Consider the following 25,346-nt stretch of genomic DNA (forward strand, 5'->3'; position numbering starts at 1 on the left):
AAAGAAGAAACCACAAGGAAAAATAGGTAATAAAAACACAACATACCAAAACTAGATTTTTGGGTGCAGCTAATGAAGTGCTGAGAGGGAAATTTATACCTGTATAATGCGTAAAAGAAAAAAAGAGTTCAATTCAATAACCTAATCTTCCACCTTGAGAAACTAGAAAAAAAAAAGGAAACTAAACCCAAAGCAAGGAATAAGAAGGAAATAATAAAGTTTAGAGTAGAAATAGAGAATAGAAAAACAATGGAGAAAATCAATGAAATTATAAGCTGACTTTTTGAAAAAATCAACAGAATTGACAAATCTTTAGTTATGTTGAAGAAAAATAAAAGGCTCAGATTACTAAAATTAGGAATGAAAGGAGAAACATCATTACTGATTTTACAGAAATAAAAAGGATTATAAGGGAATACTATGAACAACTGTAAACCAACAAATTGGATAACCTTAGACAAATTCCTAGAAAGACACAAACTACCAAAAATGACTCGAAAAGAAGCAGAAAACATTTATAACAAGAAAAGAAATTAAATTAGTAACATAAAAGCTTCCACTAAGAAAAGCCCAGGCCTAGATGGCTTTGCTGGTTAATTCCACCAAATGTTCAAAGAAGAATTAATACTAATCCTTTACGAATTCTTCCACAAACATTCTATGAGACCAGTATTACACTGATATCAAAACTAGACAAGGAAATCACAAGAAAACTATAGACTAATATTCCTTATGAATATAGACACAAAAATCCTCAAAAAACTACCAAGTCCAGCAAGCTATAAAAAGGGTTATACAGCATGACCAAATGGAATTTATCCTAGGGATTCATGGTCGATTTAATATTTGAAAATCAATCAATCTAATACACCATATGAATAAAGAAAAAAAACTTCACACAATTACCTCAATAGTTGCAGAAAAAACATTTGACAAAAATCCAATACCCTTTCATGATAATAACTCTCAATAAACTAGGAATAGAAAGCAACTTGCTCAATCGGATAAAAGGCATCTATGAAAAATCCAAATGCTTTCCTCCTAAGATCAGGAACAAGACAAGGATGTCCATTTTGGCACTTCTCTTCAACATTGTACTGGAGGTTCTAGCAGGACAATTAGCCAAGAAAAAGAAATAAAAGTCACCCAGAATGGAGAGGAAGAAATACAATGATCTCTATTCTCAGATGACACAATCTTGAACATAGAAAACAGCAAAGAATCTACTAATAAACTATTAAAAAACCAATAAACAAGTTCGGTAAGGTTAAAGGGTGCAAGATAAATATACAGTATTTTTACACACTAGCAATGAATACTCTAAATATGAAATTAAGAAAACAATTCCATTTATAATAGCATGAAAAAGAATAAGATACTTGGGCATAGGCATTTAATAAAATACTTGGGAATAAGTATAAATGGAAAGAAATTAAAGAAGATCTAAATAAATAGAAAAAAAAATCCCATGCTCATTAACTGGAAGATGGCAATACTCCCCAAATTCCACATAGATTCAATGCAATTCCTATCAAAATCCCAGATGCCTTAATTTTTTTTGTAGAAATTAACAAACTGATACTAAATTTTATACAGAAATGCAAGAGACCTAGGATAGCCAAAATAACCTAGGGGAAAAAAAACACAAAGTTAGAGGGCTCATACTTCCTGATTTCAAGATTTACTACAAAGGTGCAGTAGTGGAGACAACGTGGTACTGGTATAAGGATAGATATAGAAATAATGGAATAGAATCAAGATTCCAGAAACAAACCTTTACGTCTACGATCAATCGATTTTTGAAAAGGGTGTCAAGGTAATTCAATGGGGGGATTAATAATCTGTTTAACAAATAGTGTTGTTTCTAGATATTGACATGCAGAAGAATGAGTTTGGACCCCTACACTCATACCACATGCAAAAATTAACTCGAAATATATCATAGACCTAAATATAAGAGCTGAAACTGTAAAACTCTTAGAAGAAAACATAGGAGTATATTTTTGTGACCTTGGATTAGGCAACAATTTCTTAGATATGGTACCAAAAGCACAAGCAATCAAAGGAGAAAAAAGAGAGAGAGAGAAAAGACATGTAATGTACAAATGAACAAAGATAAGTATGACATTAGATTTCTCATTAAAAATGGAAGAGAGAAGCCAGTGGAACAGTATCTTTAAAAAGCAACAACAAAACTGTCAACCTAGAATCTTATACCCAGTGAAAATATCTTTCAAAAATAAAGGTGAAATAAAAACATTTTCAGAAAAAAATTTGAAAGAATTCATCAACAGCAGATCCATACTATGAGAAAAGTTTAAAAACGCCCTTCGGGCATAATGAAAACATATCAGATGGAAATCTGGATCTGCACAAAGGAAAGAAGAACAATGGAAATAGTAACTACATGGGTAAATACATATTTTTCTTATTATTTAAATCTATTTTAAAAATTGATGGTTTAAACGAAAATAATAACAATGTGTTGTGGGTTTTATAATGTATAAAGGTAAAATGTATGACAACATTAACATACTGTATGTGAAGTGGTATAATATCACTTGAAGATAGATTGCAGTAAGTTAAAGATGTATACCATAAGCACACAAAAAAAAGCCCTAAAGCAACCATTAAAATAATAAAATAAAGCATTATAGGTAATAAGCCAACAAAGGAGAAAAACGGGATAATAAAAAATAACTGAGTAATCCAAAAAAGGCAGGAAAAGGAGAACAAAAAGAGACAAAACAAATGGAAAGCAAATATCAAGATGATAGACTCAAACCTAACCATGCCGGTAATCACATTAAATGAAAATGGTGTAAACATTCTAATTTAAAGGCAGAGATTATCAGGTTGGAAAAAAATAAAATAAGACCCAATTATATGCTGTCTACAAAACCAAACCCATCACCGTCGAGTTGATTCCAACTCATAGCAACCCTATAGGACAGAGTAGAACTGCCTCATAGGGTTTCTAAGGCTGTAATTTTTACAGAAGCAGACTGCCACATTTTCTCTGGTGGAGCACCTGGTGGGTTCAAACCTCAGAGCTTTTGGTTAGTAGCCGAATGCTTAACTACTGTGCCACCAGGGCTCCTCACAAGAAACACATTTGAAATATAATGATAAACATAGATTAAAAATTAAAGGGTGGGAAGATATATCATGTTAATACTAGTCAAAAGAAATCTGGACTGACTACATTAATATCAGGCAAAGCATATTTCACAGCAAAGAATATTACCAGGGATAAATAAGGTTATTTCATAAGAATAAAGGGGTCAGTTAAACACTAAACAAAAACACTAGGACACAATAATCCTCAATATCTATGTACCTAATAACAGACCTTCAAATAACATGAAGCAAAAACTGATAACTTAAAGTGATATAGACAAATCCACTATTTTAGCCAGTTATTTCAATACTCCCTCTCTCAACAACAGAATATAAAACCAAAACCCAACCACAACTACCACAGCCTCCACCAGACTGAACCCAGTACAACTAGATGATGCCTGGTTACCACCACTGACTGCTCTGACAGGGATCACAACAGAGGTCCCGGACAGAGCTGGAGAAAAATGTAGAACAAAATTCTAATTCACAAAAAAAGAACAGATTTACCGGCCTGACAGAGACTGGAGAAACCCTGAGAGTACAGCTGCCAGACGCCCTTTTAGCTCAGTAATGAAGTCACTCCCAAGGTTCACCCTTCAGCCAAAGATTACACGGGCCCATCATGCAAAATGAGACTAAATGGGCACATCAGCCCAGGGGCAAGGACTGGAAGGCAAGAGAGGAAAGGATAGCTAGTAATAGGAAACCCAAGGTCAAGAAGGGAGAGTATTGACGTGCTGTGGGGTTATTAACCAATGTCATAAAACAATATGTGTACTAACTGCTTTTTTTAAATTTTGATTGTGCTTTAAGTGAAAGTTTACAAATCAAGTCAGTCTCTCATACTAAAATTTATATACACCTTGCTATATACTCTTAGTTGCTCTCCCCCTAATGAGACAGCACACTGCTTCTCTCCTCCCTGTGTTTCCATGTCCATTCAGCCAGCTTCTGTCTCCCTCTGCCTTCTCATCTCCCCTCCAGACAGGAGCTGCCCACTCTATACTAACTGTTTAATGAGAAATGGGTTTGTTCTGTAAATCTTCACCTAAAGTGCAATAAAGAAAAAAAAAAAAAAACCCAAAACCCAAACCCACTGCAGTCGAGTTGATTCCAACTCCTAGCAACCGAATAGGACAGAGTAGACCTGCCCCATAAAGTTTCCAAGGCTGTAATCTTTATGGAACCAGAGTGCCACATCTTTCTCCTGTGGAGCAGCTGGAGGGTTCAAATTGCCAGCCTTTCAGTCAGCAGCCGAGCTTTTATCCACCGCACCACCAGTAGGCAGATAATAGAAAGAATATATTAGAGTCGAACAACACTATCAACTATCTTGACCTGTTTGATATTTATAGGACACTCCATCCACCAATAACAGAACACACATAAGTGCATATAAAATATTTACCAAGAGAGTCCATATTCTGAGCCATAAAGCAAGTCTCAATAAATTGAAAAGAATTCAAGTCATGCAAAGTGTATGTAGTGTGACCACAATAGAATTAAATTCGAAATCGATAGTGGAACGATCCTAGGAGAATCCTCAAAATTCTGGAAACTAAATAAGACATTTCTAAATAACTCATGGGTTAAAGAATAAATCAAAATTAGGGATAATTTTAAACTGAATGAAAATGAAATCACAACATATCAGAATTTGTGGCATGCCACTGAAGCAAGTACTCGGGGAAAATGTAAAGCACTAAAAGCCTATTTTAGATGAAAAAGAAAGGTCTCAAATCAATGACCTCAGCTTTCACCTTATAAAACTTGAAAAAGGAGAGGAGATTAAACCCAAAGCAAACAGAAGAACGGAAATAATAAAGATCAAAGCGTCAATCAATAAAATAGAAAACAGAAAAACAACGGAGAAAATCAGTGAAACCAAAAGCTGGTTTTTCCAGAAGATCAATAAAGTTGATTAACCTGCAGCCAGACTGATCAGGAAAAAGAGGGAAAAAACAATTTACCGATGTCAGGAATGAGAAAGGTGACATCACTACAGAGTCCACAGATATTAAAAGGGTTATAAGGAATATTATGAAAATTTTCTGCCAAAAAATTTGACAACTTAGAAGAAATGGACAACTTCCTTGAAAGATACAAATTACTAAAGCTTACTCAGGAAGAAATAGATGACCTCCTATATATATTAAAGACATTGAAATTTTACTTTTAAAAACCTTCCCACGAAGAAAACCCCAGGCTCAGATGGCTTCACTGATGAATTCCATCAAAAAATTAAGGAAGAAATAATACCAATTCTGCGCAAACTCTTTGAATAAATTGAAAAGGAGGAATACTTCTCAATTCATTCTATGAAGCCATCATTACTCTAATACTGAAACCAGACAAAGGAATTAGAAGAAAACTAGAGACAAACATTCAACATGAACATAGATGTAAAAATTCTAAACAAAATTTTAGCAAATTGAAACCAACAGGATCTTAAAAAAGTAGTGCATCATGACTAAATGGGGTTTATCCAGGGAAAGCAGGGATGGTTTAACATTAGAAATGCAGTCAACGTAATTCACCATATTAACAAACTAAAAAACAAAAACAAAACCATGATCATCTCAATATGTACAGAAAAAGCATTTGACAAAATCTAATATAAATACATTCCTGATAAAAACTCTCAGCACACTGAAAATAGAAGGGGACTTCCTCCACCTGATAAAGGCACCTATGGAAAACTTACAAGTAACATTGTACATAAGTGAAAGACCGAATGTTTTCCCCCTAACATGAGGAACAAGACAGATGTCTGTTCCCACCACTACTATTCAGCACTCTACTGAAAGTTCCAGACAGTACAATCAGGTAAGAAAAATAAATAAAGACATCTAGATCAGAAAAGAAGAAATAAAACTATCTTTATTTGCAGACAACGTGATTGTCTATGTGGAAAATCCAATGGAATCTAAAAGAGCTACTAGACGGAGTTTGGTATGGCTGCAGGATACAAGAGCAAGATGCAAAAATTATCTGCATTTACGTATAATAGAAACAAACAATTAGAACTAGAAATGTAAAATAGCATTTACAATATCGGCAGAATATAAAACACTTAGGGAAAAATCTCACAAAAGCGTGAAAGATCTGTACATCGAAATCTATAAAATATTGATGAGGGAGATTAACTGAGACCTAAACAAAGAGATATACCTTATTCACAGGTTGGAAGACTCAATATTGTTAAGATGTCAATTTTCCCCAAATTGACCTGTAGATTCAACATAATCAAACTTCCAGTGGGCTACTTTGTGGAAATTGACAAGCTGATCCCAAAATCCAGATGGAAATGCAAAGGACCTAGAATAGTCAAAACAATTTTGGTAAAAAAGAACAAAGTTGGAGGACTTATACTACCTGATTTCAAGAATCATTATAAAGCTACGATAATCAAAACAGTGTGGTTTGGCATAAAGATAGACTAAAAGATCAATGGAACACAACAGAGGGTTAAGAAATAAACCCAAACACATACGGGCAAATGATTTTTGACAAAGGAGCAAAGGCAATGCAGCGAAGAAAGAAAAACTAAAAAAAAAAAAAAAAAAAATGGTGCTGGAAAAATTGAATCTATGTATATGCAAAAACTGACCCCAAAACGGATCACAGACCTAAATATAAAACCTAAAGTTACAAAACTTCTAGAAGAAAACATAGGGGAAAATTTTTGCGATCTTAGGTTAGGCAAAGATTTCTAAGGTACAACACCGAAAACACAATCCACAAAAGAAAAAATCGATAAATTAAACTTCATCAAAATGAAAAACTCAAATGCTTAAAAAGACACATTTAAGACAATGAAAAGACAAGTTATTGAGTGGGAGAAAATTTTTGCAAAGCATGCCCTGGTGGCTCAGTGGTTAAGTGCTCTCCTGCTAACTGAAAAGTTGGAGGTTGGAAACCACCAGCCGCTCTGTGGGAGAAAGACGTGGCAGTCTGCTTCCTTAAAGATTACAGCCTTGGAAACCCTGTGGGGCAGTTCTACTGTGTCATATAGGGTTGCTATGAGTCAGAATCGACTCAATGGCAACAGGTTTTATATCTGATAAAGGACTTGTATCCACAGTATATAAAGAACTTTCAAAACTCAAAAAGAAACAACCCAATTAAAAAACAGGGAAGCGGGAGATTTGAACAGACACTTCACCGAAGAAGATATATAGGTAGCAAATAAGCACATGAAAAGATGCTCAACATCATTAGTCATTTCAAAACCCAAATGTGTTGCTGTCGAGTTGATTCTGACTCATAGAGACCCTATAGGACAGAGTAGAACTGCCCCATAGGGTTTCCCAGGAGTGGCTGGTGGATTCCAGCAGCTGACTTTTTGGTTAGCAGCTGAATCTTAACCACTGTGCCACCAGGGCTCCTCATTAGTCACTAGGGGTATGCAAAATAAAATCACAGTGAGATACCACTACACATCTGTTAGAATGGCTAAAATTAAAGACAGACCATACCAAATGTTGACAAGGATGTGGGGAACTACAACTCTCAGATATTCCTGATGAGAATGTAAAATGGTATAATCACATTGAAAAACATTTTTGGCTGTTTCTTATAACATTTAATAATATATGATCCAACAATTCCACTTCTAGTTATTTATTCAAAGGAAATGAAAGTATACAAAAACTTGTATACAGATGTTTATAAAGCTTTATTTGTAATAACCCAAAACTGAAAACAACCCAAATATCTCTCAACAAATGAATGGATAAACACTTTTTGGTATGTCCATACAAGGGGATACTACTGAGAAATAAAAAGAAATAAACTACTGATGTATGCTCCCAGATGGATGAATCAGAGTGAAAAAAATTATATTGAGTGAAAGAAGCTAGACAAAAAAATAGTACATAGCGTGTGATTCTTTTATATAAAACTCTAGAAAATGCAAACTAGTCTACAGTGACAAGAGGAGAGAGGGAGGGATTGCAAAGGCTTATGAGGAAAGTTTGGGCGGTAGTGCTGAAGGATATGTTTACTACTTTGTGGTCATGGTTTGGTAAGTGTATACATATAACAAAGTTTTTCAATGATATACTTTAAATACGTGCATTTTATTGTATGTCAATTATACTTAAATAAAGCTATTTTTAAAAAGAATAAAAACGCACAGCTCTAAATAGCCCATATGTTAAAGGAGAAATCATAACAGAAACTCCAGTACTTGAAACTGAGTGATAATGAAAATATGAGGTACAAAAATGTAAGATATAGGAAAAGCAGGACTTTATGGAAATGTCATAGCCTTAAATTATATTAGTAAACAAGAAGGGTTAAAAATTAATGAGCTAAGCATCCCACTTAAGAAGGTAGAAATAAAGAACAAATAAACCAAAAAGGAAGAAGAGGGAGATAATAAAGATAAACACAGACCATTAATATAATGCAAAACTAATACACAATAGAAATAGATGAACCAAGCTAAAAGTTGGTTTTTAAAAAGGGCTAAGGAAAGGGACAAAACTCTGGCCAGACTTATCAAGGAAAAAGATAAGATATAAACAATTAATATCAGGAATCAAAAAGGGACACAGCTAAAGATACAGCAGAAATTAGAAAAAAAAAGATAAAAGAATACTATGAACAACTTTACGGAAATGAATTTGAAAACATAGATACAATGTACAAATTCCTCAAAAATATAACTCATCTAAACAGAATCAAGAAGATATAGGAAGCCCAAATAGTCCTACAATCATTAAAACAATTGAATCTATGGTTTAAAAATCTCCCCCTCGAGGCCGGCCCGAGATGGCGGAATAGACAGACGCTTCCAGCAAGCCCTCTTACAACAAAGACCTGAAAAAACAAGTGAAACGAGTATATTTATGACAAGCTAGGAGCCCCGAACATCAAAGGCAAAGTTAGAAAACGAAATGAGCAGCAGAGGAAGGAAGAGATGGTTCGGAAGTGGAGAGGAGTTACCGGACCTGAATCGCCGGGAACCCTCAGGCATCATTGCCGGGAGTGGCTGCAGCGGACTGGTGGTAGCGTTTGGCTGCAGTTTCCTCAGGGAAAAGCAGTCAGCCACACGGCGTACTCACACCTCTGGAACCAGAGAACAGCGCTCTCGGCAAAAGCTAAGTATTTGCGTATATTTTACTACGCGCCCCACCCCTAAGCTGGCTTCAGTGGCTGTTGATTTCCCTGGGTCTGATGTAGGCCCTGTTGAGTGACTAGAGCCATCCTCCTGGCCTTGGAGAAGGAATAAATTTGCAACTGGGGGAAAAGATAATTTGCCAGCTCCACTAACTGGGGGAGCTCAGGACAGAAGCGGCTCCAGTCCACGCATAAATGGTCGATGGACTTTGAGTACCCTTCCCCCCTGCCTGGACCTGTGTGGGTCTATTTCAGGAGAAAAGGCCCATGCTGGCAGACTACAACTGTTTCAGCTGTGCGGTGGAGAGGTGGGTGTTTGATGTTTGACACTGCTTTGCCTATTAAACAGGGTCCTCACCTACCCACATCAGGGGCATAAGGACTGGTGGCTCCACTCAGGTCACTCAGCCACCAGCGATAGGAGTCCAAGGATGACTACTTCCCAGTCCTTACAACCAAAAACATTGGGTGCCCATGGTCTGTCTGCAGAACCCACCCACCTGTATGTTCTAGGGAAGAGGGACATGCTTTCCTCAGAGACACTTGAGGGATGATTCTCAGTCCCCTGCCTTGTTCAGAGTGTGACCCCCTGCTGCAACCAGATACCAGTACCTACACCAATCACCCCTGCCCCTCTAAGACTGTAGGACAGAGCCTGTACCACACATTGATGACCAGTTACCTGGACACCTGAGTTGAATTCATACAAGAAAACTGAATGGACTCCTAGACTGATACACCTGATAACAGCTCTAGTCATCTGGGGACAGAACGTCAGAGCTCCAAAGGCAAAAATAATCAAGCTAGCTCACTCAAGCAACCCATTTGGGCATATCAAAACAAAACAAAGCAAGAAGCTATGATACAGTAAGCAAACATAAACTAATACAATAACTTATAGATGGCTTGGAGACAACAGTCAATATCAAGCCACATAAAGAAACAGACCATGATCGCCTCAACAAGCTCTCAAAACAAAGAATCAAGGGATCTGCTGGATGAAAGTGCTTCCCTGGAATTACCGGACGCAGAATACAAAAGATTAATATACAGAACCCTTCAAGACATCAGGAAGGAAATGAGGCAATACGCAGAACAAGCCAAGGAACACACAGATAAAGTAGTTGAAGAAATTAAAAAGGTTATTCAGGAACATGAAAAAAATCTAATAAGCTGGAAAAATCCATAGACAGGCAGCAATCAGAAATTCAGAAGATAAACACTAAAATTACAGAATTAGACAACGCAATGGAAAGTCAGAGGAGCAGAATTGAGCAAGTGGAAGGCAAAATTTGTGAACGTGAAGATAAAACACTTGGCATCAATATATTTGAAGAAAAATCAGATAAAAGAATTTTAAAAAATGAAGAAATCTTAAGAAACATGTGGGACTCTATCAAAAGAACCTACGAGTGATTGGACTACCAGAACAGGGAGGGATAACAGAAAATATAGAGAGAATTGTTGAAGATTTGTTGGCAGAAAACTTCCCTGATATTGTGAAAGATGAGATGATATCTATCCAAGATGCTCTTCGAACTCCACATAAGGCAGATTTTAAATGAAAGTCACCAAGACATATTACAATCAAACTTGCTAAAACCAAAGATAAAGAGAGAATTTTAAGAGCAGCTAGGGATAAATGAAAAGTCACCTACAAAGAAGAGTCAATAAGAATAAGCTTGGACTTGGACTACTCAGCAGAAACCATGTAGGCAAGAAGGCAGTGAGATGACTTATACAAAGCATTGAAAGAAAAAAATTTCCAACCAAGAAGCATATATCCAGCAAAACTGTCTCTTAAATATGAAGGTGAAATTAGGATGTTTGCAGATAAACAGAAGTTTAGGGAATTCATAAAGACCAAACCAAAACTACAAGAAATCCTAAAGGGAGTTCTTTGGTTAGAAGATCAATAATATCAGGTATCAACCCAAGACTAGAACACTGGACAGAGCAATCAGATGTCAACCCAGACAGCGAAATCACAAAAATAAATCAAGATAAAAAAATGCTCAAAACAGGGAAACAGTGATGTTATTATGTAAAGGAAGATAACATTAAAACAATAAAAAGGGACTGAGAAATGTAGTCGTAGATCTCTCATATGGAGAGGAAGACAAGGTGATACAAAGAAATAAAAATTAGGTTTAAATTTAGAAAAATTGGGGTGAATATTAAGGTAACCACAAAGGAGACAAACTATCCTACTCATCAAAATAAAATACAAGAAAAAAATAGAGACTCAGCAGAAACAAAATCAACAACAACGAATATGAGGAAAAGGTGATATATAAAGATAAACTACTTGGCACAAAAAGTTAAGTGGGAAAAAGAAACTGTCAACAACACAAAAAAAGACATCAAAATGAGAGCACTAAATTCATACGTATCCATGATTATGCTGAATGCAAATAGACTAACTGCACCAATAAAGAGACTGAGAGAGGCAGAATGGATTAAAACACACGATTCATCTATACAAATCTCCCCCTCCCACACACACACCCTCAAAGAAAATCCTAAAAAGCTTTCCAGGAACAAACCATTCCAAACTAATGCAAACTAGTCCAATGAACAGTAAAAGACAGAACATGACCATCCAATTATTGAAGCTGGTATAACACTGATGTTAAATTCATGCAAGGACATTACAAGAAAAAAAAATTTTTTTAAAGAAAAATACAAGCCAATCACTGATGGAATAAATGCGAAAACCATAAACAAATTATTAACAAACCCAATCCTGCAGCACGTGAAACAGACCATCATCAAGTTAGCTTTCTACCAGGAGTAACTCTGCAGTAGAAAACCCATCAGTGTAATTCAGTACATTCATAAATTAAAGGAGAAAAGCTATATGGTTGTCTTAATCCATGGAGAGAAAAGCAACATATGAAATTCAATATCCATTCATGATTTAAAAACAAAACAACAAAAGCAAGACAAAACTAAACTCTTAGCAAACTTTCTTAATCTAAGAAAAAGCAAGACGAGAAAGCACAGCTACCAAATAAAGTTAACAATACTCTTAATAGTGCAATATTGGAAGCATTTTCTTTAAAATCAAGGCAAGATAGGAATACTCATTACCGCTGCTTCTATTCAAGGCTGTACCTGAGGTCCTAGCTAGTGCAATAAAACAAGAAAAAGAAACAAAATGTTTAAGGATTGACTAGGAAGAAGAGTCATGTCTGCAAATAATGGCTATGTGGAAAACAAAACAAATCTAAAGACAAAGATCCACAGGCCAAAATCAATTGCATTTCTCTATGGTACCAATATAGAGTCCCTGGCTGGCACTAACAATTTGCACTTGACTACTAACCTAAATATTGGTGGTTCAAACCCACCCAGCAGCATCTCGGAAGAAAGCCCTGGAGATCTGCTCCCATAAAGATTAGTCGAGAAGACCCTATGCAGCAGTTCTACCTGAAACACATGGGGTCTTCATGCATCAGAATTGGCTTCGTGGCAACAGGTTTGGTTTTTGGCTTATCATACCAATAGAATTAGAAAATATACTAAAAGATATCATTTACAATAGCAACAAAATCTTCCCCCAGGTACATACACGGCTCACTACTCACTTCCCTCAGGTAAATGAGGGGCTCTTTAAGCACTTTATCTAAAATTGTAATACACCCTTCTCTAGCACTTCCTAATCTCCCTTCACGGTTTTATTTTTCTCCTTTGCCCTCATCACCATCTAACGTTCTGTACATTTTATTCACTTAATTAACTTATGCCCATCTCCTTCCTCTACTAGACAGTAAGCACATAAACACAAGGCCATTTATGCATTTTGGTCACTGCAGAGTTCTCAGCATATAGAATAGACCCTGGCACAAAGCAGATGCTCAAAAATTATTTGTTGAATGAATGAATAAACCACTTAATTGGCCAGAGTGTGGGAAGAGACATTCTTACAGTTGCTGGTAGTAATGTCAATGGGTATCACCTTTCCAGAAAGCAAACTGGCATTAACTATCAAAATCACAAATACATGTATCCTCTCACCAATCAGTTCTACTTCTAGGAGATAAATTCACATGTACTTGAAATGACAAAGTTATTCATGGCAGCATTGTTTATCCTTGAAAAGAAAGAAAACAGCCAAAACTCCTATCAATTGGAGACTCTTTCAAGAAATTATGGTCCATCCATACCATATACATAAAAAAGAAAAAGACTCCTTGTGTCCTGATTGAAATTGAGCTTCCAGATGCATACTGTTTAGTGAAAAAAGAAAGGTGTTCAAAGTGTGTTTAGCATGTCACCATTTTTACAAAAATAAAAGTAACCAAAAAACAAACCCAGTGCCATCGAGTCGATTCCAACTCATAGTGACCTTATAGGACAGAGTAGAACTGCCCCACAGAGTTTCCAAGGAGTGCCTGGCGGATTCGAACTGCCGACCCTTATGGTTAGCAGCTGTAGCACTTAACCACTACGCCACCAGGGTTTCCAAAATAAAGGTAAGGGGTACAAAAATAATATATGTCTGTATTTTCTTGTATATGCATAGACGATCTCAGAAAGAACACACAAGGAAGCAGTAACAAAGGCTGCTTATTTGGAGGGGAATGGATGGGGGGGAAGCAGAGGTGTTTTTGCTGTAAATCCTTTTAAATTTCTTCAATTTTTGAACCATGTGTTTTATCTATTAAAAGGATAAGACAGTGGCTTATGTTCTAATACGGAATGGTCTCTAAGATATATTGTTACCCAAAAAAAGTAAGGTGTAAAAGAATGCGTAGAAGGTCCTTAGTTGGCACACGTGGTTTGTGCTTAACTACTAACCTAAAGCTTGGTGGTTGGAACCCACCCAGCAGTGCTGAGGAATAAAGGTCTGGCAGTCTGTTTCTGTTAAGATGACAGCCAAGAAAACCCTTTGGAGCAGTTCTACTCTGTAACACACGGGGTCTCTGTGAGCAGGAATGGACTCCACAGCATTGGGTTTGGTTTGTTGTTGTTGTTTTTTGAAAGAGTGTGTACAGTATGCTACACATAGGAGTGGGAGGCTGGCTTCCTTTTCACTTACTCTTTTGTACCTTTGCAATTTTGTACTTTGTATATGAACCTCCTATTCAAAAAGAAATAACTTAAAAAAATTCTGGTGGGACAATGCATTTTCACATGCATCATCTTGAGAGTCCTATGATTGAAACCTGTCAACTATTTCTCCCCTTTTCAAATGAAGGAAGTGGGCATTCAGAAAAGTCACGTCTAACAGTGTCCGGTGATGGTACCAAAACTAGAACCCAGCTTTCCCTGCCTCCCCAGCCTCTCTCCGTACTCCCGCCCCTCAAATGACCTTCTCCAATCCCTTGCCTTCTCAGAGCTCCCCCATCAGGGGATGCAGCTTCTAAACCCAGGCCAGAAAGTTTGCCACCAGGGGCCTCCCTCAGGGGGCCATGGCTGTTTGCTCCCTGGTCCCTGACAGTTTCCCTCCATTCAGGGCCCACCAACATGGGGCCCTGGTGGATGGTGGGCAGCTCAGCTCCTCCCTGGAGCCACTGTGCTCTGTAGCTGAACCCAGCTGACCTGGGCCCTGCAGCTCCCAGCCTGGCTCACTCCCCCAGTTGTACCTGTCAATAATGACGGGGTCTGAGGGTGTCTCATTCCGGTTGCCACAGCTCTTCCGGTCACAGCACCGACTAAAGGTAGGATGAGGAAGGAGGGAAAGAAGGAAGGCAATGAAGAAGAGATTATTCTGTGTGTGTGTGTATGTGAAAAGGGGGTTAGCCTTTCACCAGGGCAGCCAGGGGTAAGGATGCTGATGTCCTATCTCAAGGTCCAGAATCCTGGGGCCAGGGGGACAAGGACAGTGAGGGTCCCTCACAGGGACTTCAAGAGCCCAGCCCTGGAGATAAGGTTGTCCAGGAAACCCTTGTCCCAAAAGCATGTTTCTCCTGGACGATCCAGGAGGGCAGACCGCAGGCCACTTGCAGGGCCTCTCTCTATACACTTTCGCTGAAGCATGATCTACACAGTAAAGAGAGCAGGTGGCTTGATGACTTATCACAAAGGAATTTCACCCATGTAACTGGTAACCAGATCGAGAAATACCATGTGACCAACACCCCAGAAGCCCCTATGCCCTCTCCCTGCCACTACCCTCTCGAAGGGTAGACACAGTCCCAACCACACATTCAAGAACACTCTTCTCTTTTCTACGCATAAGGAGCTGCCTCTGAGGCTCCTGTGTGCTGGGGAGGCCCTGCAAAACTCTGGGGTGATGGGGATGAGGGAGCCAAGAGCTGTGTCCCCCCGGAGCTGCCCACCTTCTCTGTGCACTGAGGTTCACATGGGAAGCAGCAGCTTCCTTCCTCCTGCTTCTGAGCTAATCCCTGTAGGCAGCGGCCCTGGGGTGTCACTTGGCTCAAGCCCTGCCTCCACCTCCCCAGTGAGCCCCTCCCCCGAGCTTTATTAGTGAAGTTTAACAGTATCAGCAGGAGGTCTCTCTTACAACAACACTTGGAGAAGCCACATAAACAGGCCAGGCTAATGGGGCCTCAAGGACCCTGGCCTCTGCCAGCGCTATGCCCAGGGGCTTACTTCTCTCCTGTGCCCAGTCTTCCCCAGGGAGCAGCAAGGAGCAGAGGCACAGGGCGCAGGGCCTGTGGGAGTCCTTGGCAACATCTTGGCAAAGTGATGAGGTGATCCCTCCCTCCTTCTAAACCCGTGACCCAGCCCATCTCACCTGCACATGATCTCGTGGGTGAGCAGGACTCGGCACATCTCTGGGTTCTTGTCCTGCCCCTCATAGATGATAGCCTGGGAAGGGGGAAGTGCATGGGCTCGAGTGGATGAGCCTAGGGGAAGCCCTGCCCCAGGGGACGATTATGCCTTTCAGCTTGCTGTGGTGGCCCAAGAGAGCAAAGCAGGAGCTTGGAGCTCTCTCCTTAAACCAGGACCACTGCCACTGCGGGCAAGAGTGGCACATGGTCTGCAGATTCTGTTTGTCTGCAGGTAGCTCCTTCCAGGGGCAGCTCTGCGTGGGCACAAAGAGGTTCCCAGATCACAATCACCAAGGTCAGAGTTGTTGGTGGGGTGAACACCCTCCTATTCCCACCCTGCATCATGCTCCTCCCCTCACCCAAGCGTCCTCCTGTGTGTGCAGGCTATTTCCATGTCCCTAGTGGACCTCTGCCTCCTGCTCACAAGTGTGGTCCCTTTCGGCTGTCCCTGGCAGCTAATCAGTCCCTAGAGCTCCCACTACTTCTTTCTTCCTTCCCATCACCTCAGCCCAGGCCAGCACCTCCCTTTTGGACTGTGGATCAGCCTCTTTATGGGCTTTCCAGCCTCCACTTTCTGCTCTGAAGAAAGGAGTTAGCTTCCTAAACTGCGAATTGAACTTCCCAGTTTATAATCCCCTGGGCCTCCCAGCCTTCTCCTATTTGTGTCTCTGCATGGCACAAATGATTAAGTGCTCGAATACTAGCCAAAAGGCTGGTGGTTCGAACCCAGCCAAAGATGCATTGGAAGACAGGCCTGGCGATGCTTCTGAAAGGTCACAGCTTTGAAAACCCTGTGGAGCACAGTACTACCCTGCACACATGGGGTTGCCATGAGTAAGGGCTGACTCGAGGGCAATTAATAGCAAGAATTTTCTCCCTGGACTTGCCCTCCCCACAGAGACCGCAGCTTTTCTGAAAACAAACCATTTCTTCCCTTGTGCTGGGGTTGGGGAGAGGCTGCCAGGAGACCCTGCCTCTCATTCCAGGACGGCTAATCTGGCCCATTGGAGACCCAACCCCCCTCCTTACCAGCATGTGCAACTTCCCTGAAAAGCCCTGAGATTTGGGGCCCTGCCTGGGCAGAATCCATTAGGTCTTACTCAGGTTTCAATTTCCCAGAACTCCTTAGGCTGTGCTTGGCACACTGTAGTGCTCCATAAATGCTTGAGAAGGAAGGAAGGAAGAGAGGAAGCAAGCAAGAAGCTCTGACTGTCCCTAAGACCATCCCAGACCACTGTGATTTCTCCTCCTTTTGAGAGCTGGCCCCCCCGGGCCTCCTTCTTTGGATTTTCCTCATCATCAAGGTGATGAGGGTCTGTAGTAGAAGCTTTTGGGGCCCCACTCAGATTCCCGTACGGGACCAGGGCACCCACCTCTCAGCTGCACTTAGCATGGGCTGCTAAGAGCTTTCTCTTGAGAACTGCTCTCAGCAGATGGGGGCTGCCCTGTCTGAAATGTCTTGGAGGTATACCCTCCCCTTAGGAGTGGTCCCCAGCCAAAGACTGGATTCCTTTCCCCAAGGGGGATGACTGTAATACAACTCCTTCTCCAGAATTCTCACAGAGGCTAGACTCCAACTGAGATCATACCCTTGCTCAGCCCCTTCCCCTGCCCTGTCCCGCTTCCCCCACTCTTCTTTTCCTGAGAGCACTCCAGCCCACCCCAATAAACCATGTGCACCTGAATCCCCATCTCTGGCTGGCTTTTAGGGAACACAAGCTAACACAGGGTCTTTGCTCAAATGCTGTGTGTTTCTAATCTAAAGGGCAAGAGCCACATATCCTCCTGCTGTGGGCTGGGGCAGGAATGGGTGGGAGCTAGATTGGTGGGGATGGAGGGCACAGGGGAGACGAAGGCAGGGACAAGAATGCACACTCGGATCAGGGGTGCTCCCCCGCCCCGACCCTGGAGCCTGGAGTCCAAGCAGAGGGCAGGATGGGCCTGAGCATCCCCCAAGGTGGCTTACCTGTTTGGACATGGAATCGATGAGGCGCACATAGAGGTCTTGTTCTGTCCGAAGTCCTAGCGGGGGAAGGTGGAGAGGGCTTGTTGTGTGGGAAGATCTGTGGCCTCTGAGGGCTGGACCACACTCCCCACCGTACCCACCTGGCACCCCAGGGGGCCTCCTCACCCCTGACCACGGGGACATTATGTGTCACACCAGGTAGCCAGGTTTCCTCTGGGTCAGTGGGAGGGGCAGTGGGCTCCACTCACCGTTGTTGTACACCAGCCGGAGGCGGTAATGGATCCCATTGTTTGTCTTCTCGGCTCCATGCTCCTGTAGGGACAAGATGCAGAGGATGCTCAGGTGCTCCCTGTGACCCTCCATCCTCCGCCACCCCACACCCTCCTCCCTAGCCCGCCCTTCTTCCCTCCGTTCACCCACCCTTCTCCACCCATCCATGCGTCTATCCATTCACCTGGCCTAGTGGAAGGGGGTCCCTCAAGCCCTCCCATCCCACCCTGTGCTCCGTCCCAGCAAGCCCACGAGCCTCTCACTCGGTCCTTCTCCACGAAGTCAATGAAGGCTGTGCGCTCCACCTCCACGGGCTGCCCCTGCCGGTCATACATGGCCAGCACAAAGTGGAAGAAGTTGGATTTCCTGAGGTTGGAGGGGGGCTGCTTCTCAAAATGTGCTCGTGCCAGGCCCACGCCACTGTGAGGAGGAAAGGAGCTGGAAAACCACCCTCTCTGTTGAGGAAGATCCCCAAGCCTCTGGCCAGGTAGGGGGCTGGCCCAGACTTAGCTCTGACATGTGAAGAGTTTGGGCAAGAAATCAAACTAGACAGGCCCTTTTCACCCTGGCCAGCGCCATCTCAATTCCAGCCAGAGACCTCCCAGGACCAAGGTCACTCCCACCCGCTCCCTTGGGAACAGAGCTACAATAGGTAGCGGCAAGGGAGGCATCCCTGCCAGGCCCTTTCCCAAGCCTTTCTCCTGGGTCTCATATTTGGAAAGGCTGATCTCCAAAACCAAATGGATGAAGCAATCCATCAGTTCATGTTCTCATTTCTTGCTGACCAGAGGCTTCTGTGACTGCCCATCGCATACTTTTAGGGCACCAAGGAGTAGCTAAAGGTTACTGGAACAAATATCCCACTGTGCCCCAGCCAAGGCTGAGATTTCCATAAGCCTGTGGTGTGGCCTAGGCAATGATGATGTCCACCAAGCTCTCAGAGACGTTAAGTTGGCTCAGGGCCACTAGTCTATATAACCTGTACCCGGGGCTATGACTGGATGTAGGGAAGACCCTCCCTAGGTAAAGAATCAAACCAAAACCAAACCCATTGCTGTCAAGTCGATTCCGACTCATAGCGACCCTATAGGACAGAGTAGAACCTCCCCATAGAGTTTCCAAAGAGCGGCTGGTGGATTTGAACTGCCAACCTTTCAGCTAACAGCTGTTGCACTTAACCACTGCGCCATTCACAGGTATAGAGGACCCTCCAAAAGACTTGGGGGAAGACAACCATTGTCTCCCTTGGGCAGGAGGACCTTCTATTCTGCTTTGCCCAGGGCTTTCTCCTGGCTCATGAGAAACCATTCCCAGAAGCAAGGCCAGAGTGAAGACAGAAGGAAGAGAAGAAGCAAGGCCCTATTCCACAAATATTTCCTGAACTCCAATGACTTACTAAGCAATCAGGGGGGCTGGAGGTAGATGCCTGGAAGGGGAGGTAAGACAGATACAGAGCTGTAACATAAGACTAAGTAGTAGGTGCTCCCCAAAAGATATTGCTATATAAAAAACTATAGAAGCAAAGGAGGGAAAATTAATTTTTTCTGTGAGCAATGAGGGGAAGGCTTCATGGCTATGGCGGTCTTCTCCTTGGATCTGGAGGAATGAATAGGAGCTCAACAGGTGGAGGACGCGAAAGGGTAGAACAAACAGCGTAAGAAATGGCTCTAAGCGTGAGGAGTTGGTGTCACTGGACCATAGATTTCAAAAAGTGAAATGAGGAGAACAGAGTTTGTATTGGTAAGTTCATGTCAGACCATGCAGGGCCACAAAAGCCAGGCCAAGGAGTTTGGACTTTCTTTGGACTTTCCTCTCTGAGCCAAGGTCTTCCAAAGTGTGTTTCTTAGATCTCTCGTGGCTCCAGATCCTCCTCTACAAAAGAGTGTTGTGACCATAATTATTGGGAAATGTAGATTCATAGCACACATAGGTGTATATAAGGCCCTGGGACACTCTCCAGGATTCGGCCCTGTTGGACTTGGCTCAGGCCAGTGCTCCCCATGTTGGGTAGCCAGCCTCCAGGATGGCTTCTAATGATCCCTTCTAGTATTCATGCCCTTGTATAGTTCCCTCCCATATTGTATCAGGATTGGTCTGTGTGGTTAGTAGAATTTAGCAGAAGTGATAGCATATGACTTCTGATGTTAGATCATAACAGACATGGTGGCTTCTGCCTTGTTCTCTCTCATGAATCACTTGTTCTGGAGGAAGCTAGCTGCCATGTGGTGAGGATCTCAAGCAGTCCTATGGAGAGGTTCACATAGAGAAGAACTGAGGCCTCCTGCCAAGAGCCAGCACCAACTTGCCAGTCATGTTAGTGAGTCATCTTAGAAGCAGATCCACAAGCCTCAGTCAAGCTTTCAGATGACTGCAACCCCAGCTATCATCTTGACTACAGCCTCATGAGAGATCCTGAAGCAGACCACCCGGATAAACTGCTCCCTGATTTCTGACTCGGATGAACTGATATCTATTGTTTTAAGCTGATAGATTATGGGGTAATTTTTTTTTTTTTTTAATAGAGCAATAGATAACTATTACACCATGCTTCTTGACCACAGAGCACTTTTGCTGGGAACATGGTTTGGGGAATATGATGAAAGGCCAAGGGAAACTTCTGAAGCTGGGCAGTGCACAATGTCAGGCTGGGCTTACGAGATTCTGCAGGTGGACAGGGTGTAGTAAAAAGTAGTAGGGTAGGCAAATGAGAGGTGGCTGCAGGGATACTGGGGAGGGGATGAGGACAGCGGAACCAGCTTTCCCAGATTCCCATCGTGGACATGCCCCTGTGACAACTTCTGCCATATTCATCACTATTTAATGTTTTTCTTATATCACTTTAGGTCAACTCACTCTTTTACTTGGCATCATGCTGAGCCCTAATATCTGGGATGTAATGGGCTCGAGGTGCTTATTATGCTTTTACTCACAGAGATTACAGTAAATACAGAAGTCATAATGTGAAAGCTGTTCCTCCCCCTAAAATCTGGCCTTGGAGCTCCACTGGTCCATGGGAAATGCTGATTTACAAGGCAGAGTGATGGGTCTTGCTTGTCGCTGATCAAGATGAGGGGGCGGGGAGGCCCATCCACCCTTTCTCTTCCCCATTAACCAGTTGTGTGAAGTCATCTTCGACTCATGGTGACCCCATGTGTGTCAGAGTAGAATTGGGTGCCACAGGGTTTTCCATGGCTGATTTTTCGGAAATAAACCACCAGGTCTTTCTTCTGAGGTGCCTCTGGGTGGCCTCAAACCCCCAACCTTTTGGTTAGCAGCAGAGTGCATTAACCATTTACACACCCAGAGACACTTCTTTCTCCAGGGACTTCACCCTACGTGCATCCTCTCCCTCATCCTGCTTCCTTCTCCCCCTTAGGCTGCAGGTCTTTCAGTCTAGCCTTGACCAGCTCTACCCCCACTTCCCGTTTGCTGAGTGCCAGGGAAGCCCGAAGAGGGCTTTCATTCACAGCAGGCCCCTGATTACTGTTGATGAATATGCTAACGAGGCATCAGCCCTGTGCTCCTCCCTCCTGCTCCCAGGACAGGCTTAACTTGAACTCCACCAGGGACAGGTTTCAGGACCACCCAGGGGGAGGGAAGACCAGAGAGGGTGGGCTTGTGGAACAATCCTAGATCATTGTTGTCCTTTGTCCTGTCATCTAGCTCAGGAAAGTGCCTGCCTGGACGGCTTTCAGACACCAGGGAGGCAGGAAGAACGCCTTGGCAGAGGAGGGGCTGATCACCAAGGCCTAGCCATTTGGATGCTGAGAAAATGGAACCCTCTAGACCACTCAACGTGCTCCTTCTACACACAGACACCCCACACTCTGGCCAGGCCAAATTCCAAATTCACCTGCCATCGACTCTATTCCGACTCATACAGTTTCCAAAGCTGTAAATCTCTAAGGAAGCAGACTGTCACATCTTTCTCCCGTGGAGCCGTTGGTGGTTTCGAACTGCTGACCTTTTGGTTAGCAGTCAATCACTTTAACCACTGCACCATGAGAGTGCCTCAAAAAATGAGTACCCCGTGAGTAAATCTATGGGGTTGACCTGAGCCGTAGGCAATGCTTCTTCTCCCACCCAGCAGCCCCCCTTGGCAAACATCAGTCTATCCCTGAACCTGGCTGCCTGCCAGTTCCTGCCAGGCTCCTGGGGACTCAGGACCAGACTTGACAAGTTTGGCCTAAGCCCTAAGCCAAGCTCCCTTCACCCTCCCTTCAACTCTGTTCACAGGAGGGGATTCCTGGGGAAGGAGGGCACGGGACCAGAGGAGGGAGAAGAGAGTAGGTACCCCTGGGGTCTGTGGACCAGTCTCAGGTGCTGCCAGCTGAGGGGGCACAGAGGGGCTCCCCTGTCTCTTATGCCTGTGCCCTACCCCAGAGCCAGGTCTGGCTCAGTTCTACGCCCCTGAGCCTTTACCTGCTCTGCCTGCAGACCCTGGAGCATCACCCTGCCCTTCCCTACCATGGCTCACCAGGTCCTACCTGGTTTACAATGAAAGGGAACCCTGGCTGGGGGTGGTCAGAATCTCCCTAAGCCCATCCATGCAAAGCAATGGCTAGTTTTTCACCTCAGAGGCAGAATCACTAGCAAAACAACAGAACAATATTAACATGGCCCAGCCCCTGCTGACACGGCCAGGGCTGCAGGATGGGTGGGACCCATGCTGGGCACACACAGGGGTAGTCATTGTCTGTGGATGTCTCCAGCTTATGCTGTTCATACCCCTGCCCACTGAGGGATTTGGGGGCAAATCAAGGTAAAATGAGAAAAGGTTTTGCTTTAATGACATCCTAGTATTTCCCAAGAACAAGAGACAGAAAATGACATAGGAGCAGCTGGCTGGGAGGGATAGGAGGAGTAAGAAACGAGAGGGAGAGAGAGGTCTGAACTATCCCTTCCTTCTTCTGGTGTCCCCACAAGGCACCTCCACTCCCAACGTGCAGCAGGTGACCAATCAATAGCTGCTGAATGGAACTGCAAACCCCAAAAGGAGGGGAGGGAGGAGACAGTTTTGTTCTTCTCCCCCTTGAGAATAGCTGACGCTGTTGTCATGAGAAAACAAACCAAGATTAAAGAACAGGAAGAAAGCATAACAGAGATGTGCTCAAACAACTGAGGAGATAGGCACAGGGGCTGCCAAGCAGTTGAAGCCCCTGGGTACGTCCTGGGTGCAGAGATGTGTGGGCTACAGGTGGGAGGTGGGGGCCACTGTCTGCTCTCCAGCTGGCTTTGGAGGCAAAGAGATGGATAAAGTCCAATGACTCTGATCCAGTGGTGTCCAAAATGGGCCTCTCCAAGACAGCCACGGGGCTGTGGGGAAAAACTTGGAGGATGTCCACTGATAACATATCTTTTATCCAAAAGAAAGCTGAAGGGCGCAGGAAGAAGAGTCTCTGAAGTCAGGAGAGGCAAGTGTTTTATTTGGTTTGCCCAGAAGCATAACCTGAGACAAGGATTCAAATGCAAGTAGTTTTAAGAAACATTGGTAGGGGCTTGGGGGAAGTGAGGGCGACAGGGAGGCAAATAAAGAGGAAGGGCCTAGTGATCTGCTTCTGAAAGGTTGCCTATGGAGGGTGGTTCTACTCCAAAACACAAGAGGTCACCATGAGTCAGAACAGACTCGATGGCAACTGGTTTGTTTTTTTGTATTTATCAACAAGTTACCACTGTGGGCAACTGGGGTTTGATCCCACTGGGGAACTCAGACAACAGTACAGAACATGTGCCTCAGAGTCATCCCACTCCAGGGAAGGGTGAAGAAGCTGGGGTATTTACCCACCAACTACCTGTTATCCACCAAGTACCTGTTAATTCTCAGATACTCCTGGCCTGACCTGGTGGTGCAGTGGTTAAGAACACGGCTGCTAACCAAAAGGTCAGCAGTTCAAATCCACCAGCCACTCCCTGGAAACCCTATGGAGCAGTTCTATCCTGTCCTATAGGGGTCACTATGAGAACAGCAGTGAGTTTGGTTTTTGGTTTTGGCTCTGGCCTACCTGCAAGTGGGCAGAGCAAGCTCTGGCAACCTGAGAAAGCCCTTAGGCAAAGGGAAACAGATGCTCGCAGTGGAAGCAGGCCCTCTACCAAGGGTCCTGAGGATCCCTGAGTAGTGCTAACCGTTAAGAGCTGCGAAACAAAAAGTTGAAGGTTCTAGTCCACCCAGAGGTACCTCAGAAGAAATGTCTGGCAATCTACTTCTGAAAAATTAGCCATTAAAAACCCCTAAGGAGCACAGATCTACTCTGACACACATGGGGTCCCCAGGAGTCAGAATTGTCTTGACAGCTACTGGTTTTCAGGGATATGGGTAGGGTACCAACTGTACCATCTATCCAGAGGCCTGGCCTACAATGGAAACCAATAAAGGTACAGCCTGGAGGGCCTGAGTGCAACTGGGCAGGTATCAGCTTATGACAAATAAAAGTCAGCTCTGCCCACCTGGCACATGTATTCATGGAGCCCGTAATTCAGAAATACCTCGTTCACTTAGCACCGTTAGTGAACAAAGCAGCCCACAGAAGCACCTTTTTCAGATAAATGCAGGTTACTTCACTGAGTGATGAAAACAGCTACATTTAACCACTTTTGTAAGACTCCAAAATGAGTTACACATTTCCTTGCTTTCTTAAAAAGATTGTTTCTGACAAAATGTTTACACGTTTCCCTGTCAAGTCGGGAGAGTGCTGAGGTGGTGGGCCATTTGCTCCTGAACTAAAGAACACAAATTTTAGAGAAGAGGCTGTTCATTTTCATATCTCCACCACGCCTCACTAGCCCCTTCCCATGGTCTGTTCTGAAATAGACCAAACGTTAAAGGAGACTGTTTGTGACCCAGGTAAGCTTTAGTTTGCACAGATACTTTTTGGTTGGAGAAAAGCTGCCGTGTAGCAAGCACGGTTGTGCGCCGGCTTTGGAGTTCAGGTTCACATGAACATCAAGGGCAAGCTGACCTTCAGAGCCTGGGCCATTCTGGTAGCCTGTGCGCCAGAGTACATGGAGTGCCTGTGGGGACACACTGGGGCAGTAGAGTTGTCCAGCTGCTATTGTTCCTGAAGAGCTTCCTTTGAAAGGCGAGCAGGATGCCCCAGGCCCTTCTCATGGCAGCCACTGGA

At 43.1% G+C, this 25,346-nt stretch overlaps 1 protein-coding gene across 2 annotated transcripts in view; it reads right to left on the reverse strand.

The window, feature by feature from the left end:
* The window catches only part of EBF4 (EBF family member 4), a 59,656-nt gene that overhangs the window by 29,193 nt on the left and 5,117 nt on the right, over positions 1 to 25,346 (reverse strand). For both annotated transcript variants that reach the window (XM_064275866.1, XM_064275867.1), the window contains exons 2-6: positions 18,492 to 18,648; positions 18,207 to 18,270; positions 17,959 to 18,014; positions 15,956 to 16,029; positions 14,841 to 14,909 (exon numbers count right to left, since the gene is read on the reverse strand). In XM_064275866.1, the coding sequence (XP_064131936.1) occupies positions 14,841 to 14,909; positions 15,956 to 16,029; positions 17,959 to 18,014; positions 18,207 to 18,270; positions 18,492 to 18,648 (420 nt within the window). The remainder of the gene's footprint in view (positions 1 to 14,840; positions 14,910 to 15,955; positions 16,030 to 17,958; positions 18,015 to 18,206; positions 18,271 to 18,491; positions 18,649 to 25,346) is intronic.

The sequence above is a fragment of the Loxodonta africana genome, chromosome 24 (assembly GCF_030014295.1).
Source record: "Loxodonta africana isolate mLoxAfr1 chromosome 24, mLoxAfr1.hap2, whole genome shotgun sequence".
Taxonomy (NCBI): Eukaryota; Metazoa; Chordata; class Mammalia; order Proboscidea; family Elephantidae; genus Loxodonta; species Loxodonta africana.